The following is a 13,564-nucleotide window of genomic DNA, read 5'->3' as shown; positions in this document are numbered from 1 at the left end:
TTATGAAACAAGCTGATTGATTAGCAGTTCTGTAGTGTCAGGTTTAATCTGTGTGTGTGTGTGTGTGTGTGTGTGTGTGTGTGTGTGTGTGTCCTTTAGAAAAAACCCGACCTGGCACACTATACGTGTGAATGTAACCATATTTCAGTTTGTGATACTCCTGTGTTGACCTCCATCCTGTCGTCTTGCTTATTCACACTCTCAGAGTGAGAACAGATGATCATGTGTGCTATCCTGTTGCTGGCTAGATTGTGGTGGCCGTCTGGGTGTGGAAGATGGCACATTGAGAATCGTCTGGCTGCTGTAGTCTGCCGCCTTCACCCGATCCTCCAGGAACTTATCAAACTCTGAAATGGTGACACGTATAATTTAATATTTGTGTGTGTCTGAAAATATTATCATTACTCAAAAGAAGCGACAGGACCAGACATACCTTCACTGGAAACTCCCTCGCAAACTGAAGACTGCTCTTCCGGCTTTTTGCGTAGACAAAGAATAAAGATTATGTCATGCTATTATCACCCTGATCTATCTATCTATCTATTCACACACATGTGTTCTCTTACCACATCAGAAGATAACCATTTGTCAATATCATTCTGCATAGAGTTTGTTGCTGGCGGAATCTAAAAGAAATTAAATGACCCTGAGTTTTATTTATTTGTAATATTAAAACAGGGATATTACTCCAAACAAAATCCAGCTGCATCTTACTGTTGCTGTACTCCCTCCTCCTGTGACCTGCAGCCTGGTATCAAGAGCTCCAGCCAGGCCCTCTACAGCTCCTGGATCTTCATACCTAACACTGAACACACACAACCACACACAGATCAGGCATATACAGCACATAAAAACACTCAGACACTTTGTTAGGTACACCTGTTCAACTGATCGTTATTGTAAATGTCTAATCAGCCAATCACAGAGCAGCAACTCACTGCATTTACGCGCGTAGACAAGTAGGCTGAAGTTCAAACCAAGCATCAGAACATTGGAGAAAGGGGAGTTAAGTGACTTTAAAGCAGGGGTGGGCAATCTTAGTCCACGAGGGCCGGTGTCCCTGCAGGTTTTAGATCTCACCTTGGGTCAACACACCTGAATCACATGATTAGTTCGTTACCAGGCCTCTGGAGAACTTCAGGACATGTTGAGGAGCTAATTTAGCCATTTGAATCTGCTGTGTTGGTTCGAGGACACATCTAAAACCTGCAGGGACACCGGCCCTCGTGGACTGAGATTGCCCACCCCTGCTTTAAACAATGCATGGTTGTTGGTACCGGATGGGTTCCTCTAAGTCAGGGATGGGCAATTCCAGGCCTCGAGGGCCGGTGTCCTCCAGGTTTTAGATATCACTCTGGGTCAGGACACCGGAATCAAATGATTAGTCCATTACCAGGCTTCTGGAGAACTGCGAGACATGTTGAGGAGGTCATTTAGCCATTTGAATCAGCTGTCCTGGATCAAGGACACATCTAAAACCTGCAGAACACCGGCCCTCCAGGCCTGGAGTTGCCCACTTCTTGTTTGTTTATTTGGGGGTTTTGTACTACGTGAACACTAAAGTGGCCCTCACATGAGATGACAGTGCCAGTAGTGGCCCACAGCTAATTTAAGTTTGAGACCCCTGCTCTATGTGTTTCAGAAACTGCTGATCTACAGGGCTTTTCCCACACAATCCTCTAAATCAGCGGTCCCCAACCCCCAGGCCACGGAGTCGTTTGGTACCGGGCCACAAGAGTTGAGGCTCGGTATGAAATTTATGGTTTTCAGGGTTTTTATTGTTAACTCGGTTTCCCTGCGTCTTTTCCCGTGTTGTAGTTGTGTGTCTTACTTTGAAAGAAATATTTACGTGTTACCATAGCGACCAGAGAGCATTTAGGGGCAGAGAGGAGGATGTTACTCTCAATGTTGTTGGCGCATTTCAGGAAAGACGCTGCTAATAAAGTTACACAATTACACAGCGAATTTGCAATTATTATTATGTTTACAAAATACCACAGTTTTTGTCTTGCTCGTATCATTTTATTTTGTTGTATTTATCCGCGACACCTTGAAGGCCGGTCCGTGAAGATATTGTGTGACATTAAACTGGTCCGTGGTGCAAAAAAGGTTGGGGACTGCTGCTCTAAATCATTTACTAGTTGTTAAATATAAATGGTGACAAGGTCGCTGGGTTTCCTTATTGGAAAGGTCTTTGTTAAAGGCTCTGTGTTTCTAATAAAGCGTATTTGCTTACAGTCTGTCCAAAATTCAAAACTTAACTTAATGTTAAGAAATAAAACACAGCTCTGATAGGAAGATTGTAATTGTCAGGGCCTTAAGGTATTGTTTTGATAAGTATAAATGTGATTCATTATCTAGAACATTAATAAATCGACTTGTTATCAGTGGCATGCAGATCCCTAACATATAAAACGCATAGATGATATCATTTATATCCATCATAAGTAAGTAACACTCACCTTTTCCTCTGGTCAGCCAGAGAGCTGCCTCTGGTTTGCGCAAACATGTCAAATTCCTCCTCTTCATCTGCAATGCAGAAGTCCTCATTTTATTTACTTTGTTATCTAATTGCTGTTAATTAAAATTGTGGTATAACTTTAGAGAAAAACAAAATTGTATTAAATTTGACCATGTTTTCAAAAACATATATTTAAAATGTTTAGCAGAAGTAGCATAGAAGTTACAGCAGTTACAGAAGAGATGTTCCTATAACCATTGTTGTTGCCATTCATCACATGAGGTGACACCGGTCAACATGGAGCTTATGCATTTTTAAACATTCCCTTGTGACGTTCAGCCACAGCATCCTGTTTTTACCAATCATAAGACAAATGCTACGGCTGAATAATCAATTTTGCTCAAGGAGCACAATTACCCAGAGGCTTCTATAGAGCTGCTATTAAAAGATCTGTTCGGAAACTGTAAACACTAAAAAAGGTGATTCAGCACTTCCTGTATTACTTCTATTCAATATTATCTCCTTTTCTTTATGAAAGGAAAGGAGATAATGCTCTCCCAAAATTCTTTCAGCGACACACTATCCAACAGTTCCCCAAAACAATAACAATGCAGATTATTATGCAGAATATTATGTAAGTGTTCATTGTTAGGATGTTTATCATTTCATATCATAACCTGATGATATGTTATGAAACTTCACCAACAGGCTTTGTTTAACCCACAGGAAGTAAGATCTGCTTCTTATGAAGTTAATGCCTTGCCTAAGGAACACAAATTTATATACACTATTTAAAAGGAAGCTCTTTGAATTAAGATCCTAAAACTAATTGTAATCATAATCACAGGGATTTTCAGATTTGCAATATTTCAGTTTGCATTAATTATGTTCATTGCTTTCTTCTGAGCTTGGGGGAAAAACAACTGGAGTTTCATAAAGAGGTTCCACCTTTCACCTACTCCAACCCATCACTTTTCACATCAACTCAGTGGACAGAAACATGGCATAACATAGAGGAGCTATCTCAACAAGACAAGGCTCAGCTGTACATCTGCATCTAAAGGATAAAGGTCACTTTTTTCAAAGATGCCAATGTTTACATTTGGACCAAGAAGACAGATGGTTTGAAAGAGGAGCAAAAGACACCCTCTATGTCCACTGTGAACGAGCATGGGGTGGTTTATGACACCAACTGTCACCCACTTACAATGAAATCATGAAATCCCTTCCCAGATGGCTCAACTTCCATGCACGTCTTGTGTCAGGTGACGTCAATAGACCACATGATAGCGTAAGGCAACGTCTCACAATGGTTTCACCCGAAACCTCCGGTGATAATGTCCCACGCCTTTTTTCACACCTTGGTTCATGTGATAATGATTGATAGTGGGTTAACGACCCTCCTACGGGACAACCCCAGCTAGGATATCAATACCTGGGACTCTCCACCTCCACCTCAGTTTTATTACTGAAGAAGCGTCTTGGATGAGAGGTGAAACATCTTTACAGTTTTTTAAAAAGTCCAGTTGCTTTTGTTCCAAGCTCCTGGGAATGCCATGACCTGGATGTCTAAGAAACTACACAGACAGATGTCCATTGCTGTATTTCTAGTCTTTAGATTGATAATTAATTAAATTGACTTCAGTCACAGGAAGCCTCAGTAAAACAAGGGTTATACTGGAACATCTCTCCAGCAGAAAGAGAAGTGATATATGAATAAGATCAGCAACTAGTGTGAGAACCATTTGATTTCACTTTAAACTCAATTTACTCCCTTTTCTTTAAAATTCAAACTTTGGTAACGAAGTCCCATTTGTCACTGGTTGTTTTTGTAAAAACATACAGGGAAAAGTAACCAAAATGCCCTTTTTTGAATTGTAGTTTCACTATGTCAGAAGCGCCTAAATGTGTGAATGTAATCAGAGTCTTCAAGCAACTTAAAGAAGTCCAGACGCTTTTCTTTGCAAGCTCCTTTGACTAAGTATCATAGTTCCCATTTTCTAAGTGGTTGTTTTCCCAACAACTTCAAAGAAACGTGATGAGGAAAAGACAGTGTTTTTTGAACTGAACCGTAAAGAAGCTCAAAGTTACTCAAAGTTTACTGACTGTGATTGGCTGATTGCTGCTGATTGGTACTGGTGCTGGCGGCTGGTTGGCTGGTTGTTGAAATGACAGCTGGTTGTCTGACAGTGGAAGGCTCAGAACTGAGGTTGATAAGGTTTGTTGAAGAGCTCTGAAAAGTGGGTGAGAGCTTATACTCATTGCTTAAATGACAGTTTACTATTTTCAGACACACGGTGCAGCACGCGTCATGTTAAAGAAAATTAAACAAGAGGATCTTTTACCTGTTGTGTATTAGCAATCTGTGTCTTGTTCAATCTGTCAAACCTAAAAAACAATGCAGCACACTTTTGAGCACACTGTGGTTACATCTCAACACTGCCTTACAAATAAAATCTGAAACATGCACCTCTCATAGCGAATGAAGGCGTTGTTGAGGTCATCATTGACCACGAGCAGCTCTTCAATAAATCCTTCATCCAGCAGCTGAGGGATGAGCTCCACCACCCGAGTCTGCATGCTCTTACAGACAGAGAACAGCTGCTGCTTGGACAGAGGAGGAAAGAAAAATCTAATTATTTTGTCCCCAAATGACAGAGTGATTTTAAATAGATAATTTTCAGTCATTGGTATTATTCTGCTACATCAAAAATTACTTTCATGTTTTGTTTTCATCCTGATTTTAATCCATTGACAACAACACGAGTCATGCTCTAAACTTAGATAACACTAAAGGCAACGGTTTTACAGGCGGCATGAGACATCAAAGCAAACGTGCACTTCAGTAAAAGCAAAATAATAAAGCTAAACATTAATTTAGATTCAGACTGGTGACGTTAAAGGATGGAAAACAATCACTCTAAAACCTGAAACACCTCTGAAACCTTTCAGTCAGTGTTGGTAATCTAATGTGGTCTCGTCACAACAGAAACTAAACTATGTGAAATAATATACAAAAACATTTTATGTTTGTCTTTTTTCACAAATAATGTCTTACAGTGGACAGGACTGATTGAAATGTGGATACTGTTATCTGTGACCTAAAAGTAAATGTAGAAAAGGGGCATAAAAGTGGGGCTCTCCAACACCTCCCTGGCCACTCAACACACACTTGACTGCCTCTTGGAGGAACACCCAGTTCATCATCACCATAAGCTTTTGAGTAGTGCAACTGCCTTTCAGCAATTAGCAATATCACCAGAGTCTATAATGCGGGGGTCATGGTGCCCAGGTCCATGCCTTTGTCCCCCACACATTTCAAAATGCATCCAACCTCAAAGCCAATCTCTGTGGGCCCATTTGAGCTGTGAATGGCTGGGCCCCACGGCTTAAGGCTAGGCCACTGGACACTCAGCAGTAAGCTTCCCATCCAATTTGGCTCAAGGAGTGGCCAAAGTGATAGCTCAGTAGGTAGAGTGGTGGCCCCATGATCGGAAGGTCGGGGGTTTGGATTCCCCGAGGTATCCCCGAGCAAGGTACTGTCCCTACACACTGCTCCCCGAGTGCTAGATTGGTGGCTGCCCACTGCTTCACTGAGTGAATGGGTTAAACACAGAGAGGAATTTCCCCACAGGAATCAATAAAGCATACATCATTACAACGTTAAAGTGGTGGAGCTCAGAAGTTATGCTCCTAGGATCACAGTAGCAGAGAAACCCCTCAACCACATTAAGGTGACAATTCTTTGTGTCAAAAAGGAATTGTGTGGTTCAGCATATGATAAGGATGCTTCCTGAACACTCTCCTTTAGAGGCTTTTCAGTCTCACCCAGGTAGTGCAGACTGAGAACTTATTCCCAGCAGGGACTTGAAAATGTTCCTAAGGAATAGGATATTTTGCAATTTCCTTCTTAGCTTTTTGACACTGCAATTCGACTTTGGATAAGTGGCTGAAAATAAATGGATGGATGAAATACCACAAATGTACAACAATAGAACATTGTAAGGAAACTATATGGTGCATTGATTTTAGAACACAATTTAGGTCCTTAAACTGGCAACAGCAAATACACTATATTCACAGTCCACAGCTCCTAAAGGCACTTCTGACACACACACACACACACACACACACACACACACACGCACACACACACACACACACACACACACACACACACACACACAGACCTGTAGCAGCTGTGTATCATCTGGCTGGCTTTGTCCAGGGAGTAGTTCATTTAGCATTTCAGACATCACTTTGAGATTTCCTCTCACCAAATCGAGCTCACTTCGCAGCTTCTGCTCCTAGATTAGAGAAAAATACAAAAAGCAGTCAAACACTGCTAGAAAGGCCACAGTGATGCATTAATGTTACATGAAAATAAGATAAGCCATTTTCAGATACAGAAACAGTCTATATACAATGAGAGGTATTTTTGGTCAGTGGAACCTGTTCTGCAGTAAGTGAGACTGGTCCTTCACTGGGCTGAAATGAAGGTGATGTATTCTGACTGGAAATACTTGAAGCAGCTTCCAGTTGTGACTCATTTGTAGGAGCAGTGACAGGGGGCATCTCAGCGGTTCCATTTTCTGGGGTGCTCTGCAAGATTTGTCAGAGAGGTACGGTACAATAACTATCCAAACATTCAAGTGGTCTTTTGTTTTTTCACTGGAAGATAGTCTCACCCTATTTGGTGTGTGGATGGGGGACAGAGCATCCAGGTCTGTCATGGGGAACTCCAGACCTCGTCTTCTTAGGTCATCGTATACATGTACCACCCCCGCCAGGGAGGAAGAGCTTCGAAATGCATCAGCCCATGACTGAAGATGAAAGAGAGCATGTAACAGATTGTAAAGAGATGACTGACCCCTAAATCTGCATCCAGTGGCACATAGAACAACACATAAAAGGCAACATGCAGAGAACAGAAGTGTACTGTCCTAAAGCATTTCTAAGCCTGAGACTATGTTAATGTTAGCGGTCTTTGTTTATGATTACCCACAAGAACTCTGACCATGTAGCAGAGGAATGTACATATCAATGTAGACACCTGGATTGTGAGCATTAAAAATAACACTTTTGCACATTTCCATAGACATAACAGAGTCTGTGAGACTGATTCCAGCCTCACAATGTAAATTAAAAAAGCGATTCTGTTAGGTTGTCTAATTTGAATTGACTAATAAATTAAACAGTGGCAATTGATTTTTTTTTTTATACAAATCATCTTAAGCTAAAGCTCTAGTACCAGGATGTCAAACTCATTTTACATGGAGGACCACATACAGCCTATTTTGATCTTGAGTAATATCCTCTGTAATATCTTTATAATTGAGCGATTTGTATATAATAGTGCTATTCCTTAAATTTTTAAACTTTGCAATATATTGTATTATTTAATTAGTTCAGTCTGTTGGGATTATTAAAATATCCTGATTCTGATTAAATACTTTGGTGTAGTATAAGTGGTTGTGGGGGTGTTGGGGTTGTAAAGCTTCAAAAAAAGTCAAAAAAATTGATGCCCTCCTTTAAATTTTCCAAAGCCATCCAGCCTGAGTCTTGAGTCTTTGCTGGGCCGATTCTGCCCCTCAGGCTGCAGGGTTTGACACCACTGCACTTGTGCACAAACACTCTGTCATGTACATACCTGTATGAGGCTGAGGACCCTGTCATGGAGGATAGCGGGCGGGTTATTTTTGGGCAGAATAGAACGAACCAAAACCCCCTCAACAAACTCCTGTGAGGCAACCAAAACGTGGAAACGATGGCCACAGTTCTTCACACACGTCTCCAGAACCTATATGAGAGTGAAAAAGAATCAACACAACACGTAACATATAAAAAAAAAAGTGATTTTAGCTGCACCAAAATGAAAGTCTATCTCTCTCTAGCATGACGTCAATGGGTTAACTAAGACCCGAGTTAACTGAGCTACTTGCACAAGTAAACACAGAAATCATCTCCTCTTGGATAACAGCCAACCAGGACAAAGATCATTTTGACCTGCAAAATATTCCTCTCACATCTGACAGGCCATGACAGAACAAATAACACAAAAAGAAAAACATACAATCTTTGACAGACAATTACTCACAGTGAGAGCAAACATAATCTCTCTGAAGTTCTTGTTTCCTACTATTCTCTTCTTAATGGCTTTAACTGCATCTCTCGGCCTGGGGAAAAGCATCACATGATGTTTGTTTACTTATCCATACTAAAGTTTAAAAATTAAAATATGCAACATAAGTCATTAACAAAAGACTGTAGATTATTAAATTAAAAATGGGTTTTCTCTGGCAAAACTATATATAACAACTTATTTTGTAATGGAGAATTTAGATATTTTCTTTTGCTGCTTTAACCTGTTTTTTCAACATGAGTGCAAAGAAAATGCACATGCTAGTGTTTACTTCTCCACAGTTTATCTAGTGGACATAACTATATATATAGTTATTTATAGTGGACAAATAACTAAATATATGAAATAAGTACATGTTTGAAAATTATTTGCATATTTACGCATAATTTCACAGTTCCATGGTCATATCTGTTAGCTAATTTTTTAATCTGTAAATTGTAAATCTTCAGTTCAGTCGCACTTACAGTAATTGAAGTGTGTACTTCCATTGACATGGTGAAAATTTATTTTTTTCTGACTATCTGCTACCGCAAGTATTTATGCAGTGACAAAAACCTTTAACACTGACAACATAAAATTTTAAAATCTTTCCTCCTTTAAAATCTCACGAAAGCTTTAAAACGTGTTTTGGGTGTGCCCCGCCTCATGCCACATGGCAGCTGGGATGAGCTCAACAATACCCCATTAGCCTTTTACAGCTGAGGGGTAAAAACTAGCAAAGCAAAAAATATAACTGTCTTAACTGGGACAGGTAACCTACACTTTTAACCCTATTAATCTGTTCTGTCTCTTCTGAATTAACTACTTTCAATTCTGTTTTATTAATTTTATTTCTATGGCCCAGTCTTCTTAAGGTGTTTGATATTGGAAGGTAAAGAGCCTATAATACAACAATTAAACTATCCACCGTGAGTACCTCATGACAGTGGGGAGGAAAAAGTCCCTTACAACAGGAAACCTTCAGAAAAACATGTGTCAAGAGAGGCTTTCTCAGCAGAAAACGTACGTAATTAACTAGAAGACAGTGTTAGACGTAAGTAGGTCAATGGTGACAACCAGCACTGAAAGTAGCAACAAACCCATAAAGGAAGTGACACAGTAATGCAAAAGCAAAACATGGAAACATGCTTACATAACTTGCCTTAGCTATTTATCTCTTAAAGTTATTAAAAAACAAATTTAAACTTTTTATTAGTTTGTCTCATTTATTATTACTAATACTATTATAGACAAAGCTAAAATGTTATATAGTGAGCATGTGTAATAACAAGTTTGACTTCGATGTGACTTGTGCAGACAAAACAAGAAATAAGGAATTAATAGAACAACTGTTGTCTCTTCCTGCATGTGTGCTTCACTGACAGACCAAAAATACCCCAACACAACAAATAACATCACCCTACCCTTCGTCTGTCTCATTGATGATGTCACAGATCTCCATGTTGAGCCCCCAGTCTTCCGACTGTATCGATCCATTGGTCGCTTGCTCTGTCAAAAGTAAGGGAATGAGATCAAACTACATTTAATATGATAATACTGAAATTGGAATATTTGGAAAATCAGAGTAAACAGAAGACTTCCCCCTTCTTTCATGACATCGACATAACACAACACATTTAAGGGTTCAATATTTCTGTTTCACAGACCAGACTTGAAGGTCTACTTATCATAATGCAAAAGGCAAAAATGTGAACCAATGGTCTATATTTATAAAAGAAAGGTCACCATCTGATCATTTTATGCTCTGCTTTCACGAGGAGGGTTTTAAAAAAATTATCAGTTACAATGGGAAACAGTTTACACATTTGCATACCGTAGTGTTCATTATGCTAGGAATTAAATAGCAACAGCACAGATTAAACCAGGGTTAACTGATTTTTTATGTTTTGGGAAACATACAGTAAAATCGATATCGTTTAAGCAGACTGATACCTTATTAACACACTTATTAACACTTCATAAATACACATGCTAAATATACCTCTGTGTCTACCAGGTCATTACCAAGTGTGTGTCTGCCTGCTGTTTAGTGCTGACTAGGTTGAGTTGGTTTTGGAGCTTTTAGTAGAAAAAAAGGCAAAAAAGTGAAGATGTGACAGATAAAATCCTACATGAGACACTATGTGCATGCCACAGAGACATCCCATTCACTGTTCACATAAAATTACTGATTAGTACCATTTCCAGTAATAGTTACAGAATGAATAAAATATGGAACTTCATGAGAACACTAAAAAAAAAGCACAGCTAAAAGCTGCACAGAGATATGAGAACTTTTTGTCTGTTTTAAAAATAACCCCTGACAGCTTATTTAGTTATGCTTCTCTAACTCTTTGCCTTCTCAAGCCGTTAACGAAGACAACACTGGTGAGAACCTCAAAATATGTAACTGCTTTCAGATAAAAATCCTCAGTGTAATGTTGCCTGACTAGACTTCATTAATGTAGTTGAGCTACACATGCACATGATTCTTAAAAGTCAGACATGCATGACAGTCAGTTTTACAACACGGGCAGGAGTCTTGCCAAAATACGTATCCGCCCATCCAGCTACCCATTATAAGATAGCTAAACGTCAGGGTTTATAATTCAAATAAATTAATTTAACTCTAAGGTAAACAGCTGCCGCATGCATATTAAAGCTGGTTAACCGCAAGACACAAAAGTAGCCTGAAAAAAGACATTACATCCACTGAAGACATCCTCATCAGTGGATGTAATGATGCAAACACGAGAGAGCTGTGCGTTTGTTTGTGTGTTGACTAAGCAGGTGCAGCATTAAACATGAAAAGTGAAGAATAGTTCTTACAAAGCAATACAATGTCTGACAGACTGACCACTTTAAATTCCAGGGTAAGATAAAAAAAAAAAGTTGTGTTTTCTTTAAAGTAATTTTTCCTATAAATTGACAGAAAAATTAAAATATGGGTCATATTCTTTTACCAAAAGGTCCCACCCTTTTTTAACCCAACAAAAAACTTAAAATATAATAACACTTTCTTGATAAACGTTTCAGTAACTCATTATTTGTAGCATTGAGCTGATTAGAAAGGTTTCCCCTAAAATCCTGCATCCTCCAAACTATTTTGCAATCAAAGCCTGCTTTTTTTTCCCCACTCCACCCTACACGGGCTCTTCATAAGTCTCTAAATCTCCTTCATTCCTTTCCAACACTCCCCACACTCCCCAATCCCATTTACTCCATTTCCCTCCTCACCCCTTCCCTCCCACTCTCTTTCCCCAGCTCCCTTCCACTTCATGTGACTGTCAGCTGATTCTGCTCTCATTTGCCTCAGAAGTAGCTGACATTTATATGTGAGAAAGTGAGTGGAGGAGATAAGAGGAAGGAAGGCATGAGATGGGTGTGTGACATTTTCTTAATACCGATGACTGTCCTGATGTTACACATCTTTGCAGGCATCTGCACTTGCAGTGGATTGTGGGAGCTTTTAGTGGCTGGATAAAGAGAACTATCCCGGTGCCATTACGAGCAAATGGCAGACGCTTCATAAGATGTGTGACGGCACACACTTGTTGACACTTACGCATAGTGTGAAACTGTAACACATCAGTGATTAAGGAAGTGAGAAGGAACGCCAAGCGGCTTCCGGATTCGCCAAATGAATTGCCACTCAATTTATATCGACCAATCACGTGGAAGAATCAAGGGAATTAATCCCGCCTCTCCTGCGTCATTGACTGTAAAAAATATCTTATTTTTCCTGGCAAATTTGGAGTTGATTAATAAATAGAATAAAATGCGAAAACCGGAAGTAAACTGGTTTGTCGCCACTGTCACGTGTTAGCAGAGTTTTTAAAAGCAAAACGGAAAATATACAAATGGAAGCAAACTGAACCGACTTGAACACCACTCTGAGCGGTTTTAAAAAGCAGCTGCTTACCGATTCTCTGTCCGACCGGCGTTGAAAATGGGTTTCCTATGAGAAACTCCATTTTCTCCCCGAGTGAAAACATCCTCGAAAATTACAGGCGTCCGCTGCCGAAGTGAATCAGTTTGCTTGTTGTGTTTGCTTTTGCTTTAAGTGTCAGCCGCTGGCTCTGAGGCTCACTCGCTCGTGGGGTCACGTGAAAACGCACGCAGCCAGGAAACAGCATCAGCGTACAGACCGACGGCTGAAGCTTCTTCACACCTCAAACACTTTCCTAAGTGAGGAAAAAGTGTAGACTTTAATCATTTAAGTAGAAGTTCGGATATATATATATATATATATATATATAAAAAATCATCATAATAATCATTTCTTTTTTTGAGCTCCAGCAGATTTTCTTTGTGTACTGGCTGTGGTCAGCTGACATGTGCTGGTGCTGCTCTGAGGTTTCAGGCTCTTTGTGGACTTACACAGCTGATTTCAACAAAATGTAACCCAATATTTCACAAGCTGTCTTGGCTAATTTCCATTCCCTTTGCTGAAAGCGTACTGTTTATTCTGTCTTTATGTTAGACAATATAAAGTTGGTAGAAGAATGAATCTAAGCGTAATATTGTCAACTTAAATTCAAAATTATTTCTGCTACAACTGATGTAAACCAACATTAACCATTCACAGTTACTTACTGCATATTTACCACAGTACAGCAAACTAATCTGTTTATTCTGAACTAAACTGCAGAGTATTTTCATTCAACCTTTAAATACTTAAGTTAGTATACCTTAGTCACTTACAGTTTGTTTAACAATGTGAACAAAAATAACAGATATGATATATATCTAATATAACATACACACCCAATACCTGATTAAAAATGAGGAAATTACATGTAAGCTTTAAATTTCCAGTTTATCAAATACCAATGGGCAGACATTACCTTTAACTATAACTGCTCTTCTTCCTCTCCGACCCTGTCTTTCTTATATCTTTCCCCTTCTCTGAGTGACCTTATCTCTCATTCTGGGAAATACAACAGCTGTACATTTAGAAAGCAGACACAGTGTGTGACAAA

At 39.4% G+C, this 13,564-nt stretch overlaps 1 protein-coding gene across 1 annotated transcript; it reads right to left on the bottom strand.

Annotated features, from left to right (window-relative positions):
• Positions 1-57: 57 nt before the first annotated feature.
• Positions 58-12,716, bottom strand: LOC102294147 (target of Myb protein 1). The gene is made up of 15 exons (XM_005946173.3): positions 12,505-12,716; positions 10,007-10,091; positions 8,559-8,637; positions 8,112-8,261; positions 7,150-7,284; positions 6,914-7,063; positions 6,652-6,768; positions 4,932-5,065; positions 4,807-4,849; positions 4,568-4,694; positions 2,463-2,529; positions 715-805; positions 567-626; positions 434-476; positions 58-347 (listed from the first exon to the last, which is right to left on the bottom strand). The coding sequence occupies exons 1-15, from the start codon at positions 12,575-12,577 to the stop codon at positions 202-204; spliced, it is 1,500 nt and encodes a 499-aa protein (XP_005946235.1). The 5' UTR covers positions 12,578-12,716; the 3' UTR covers positions 58-201.
• Between the last annotated feature and the right edge of the window lie 848 nt (positions 12,717-13,564).

The sequence above is a fragment of the Haplochromis burtoni genome, unplaced genomic scaffold (genome assembly GCF_018398535.1).
Source record: "Haplochromis burtoni strain Fernald_Lab_line unplaced genomic scaffold, NCSU_Asbu1 Contig_452, whole genome shotgun sequence".
Taxonomy (NCBI): domain Eukaryota; kingdom Metazoa; phylum Chordata; class Actinopteri; order Cichliformes; family Cichlidae; genus Haplochromis; species Haplochromis burtoni.
Note: the sequence above shows the minus strand (reverse complement) of the source record. Positions and strands in the feature narration are given on the sequence as shown.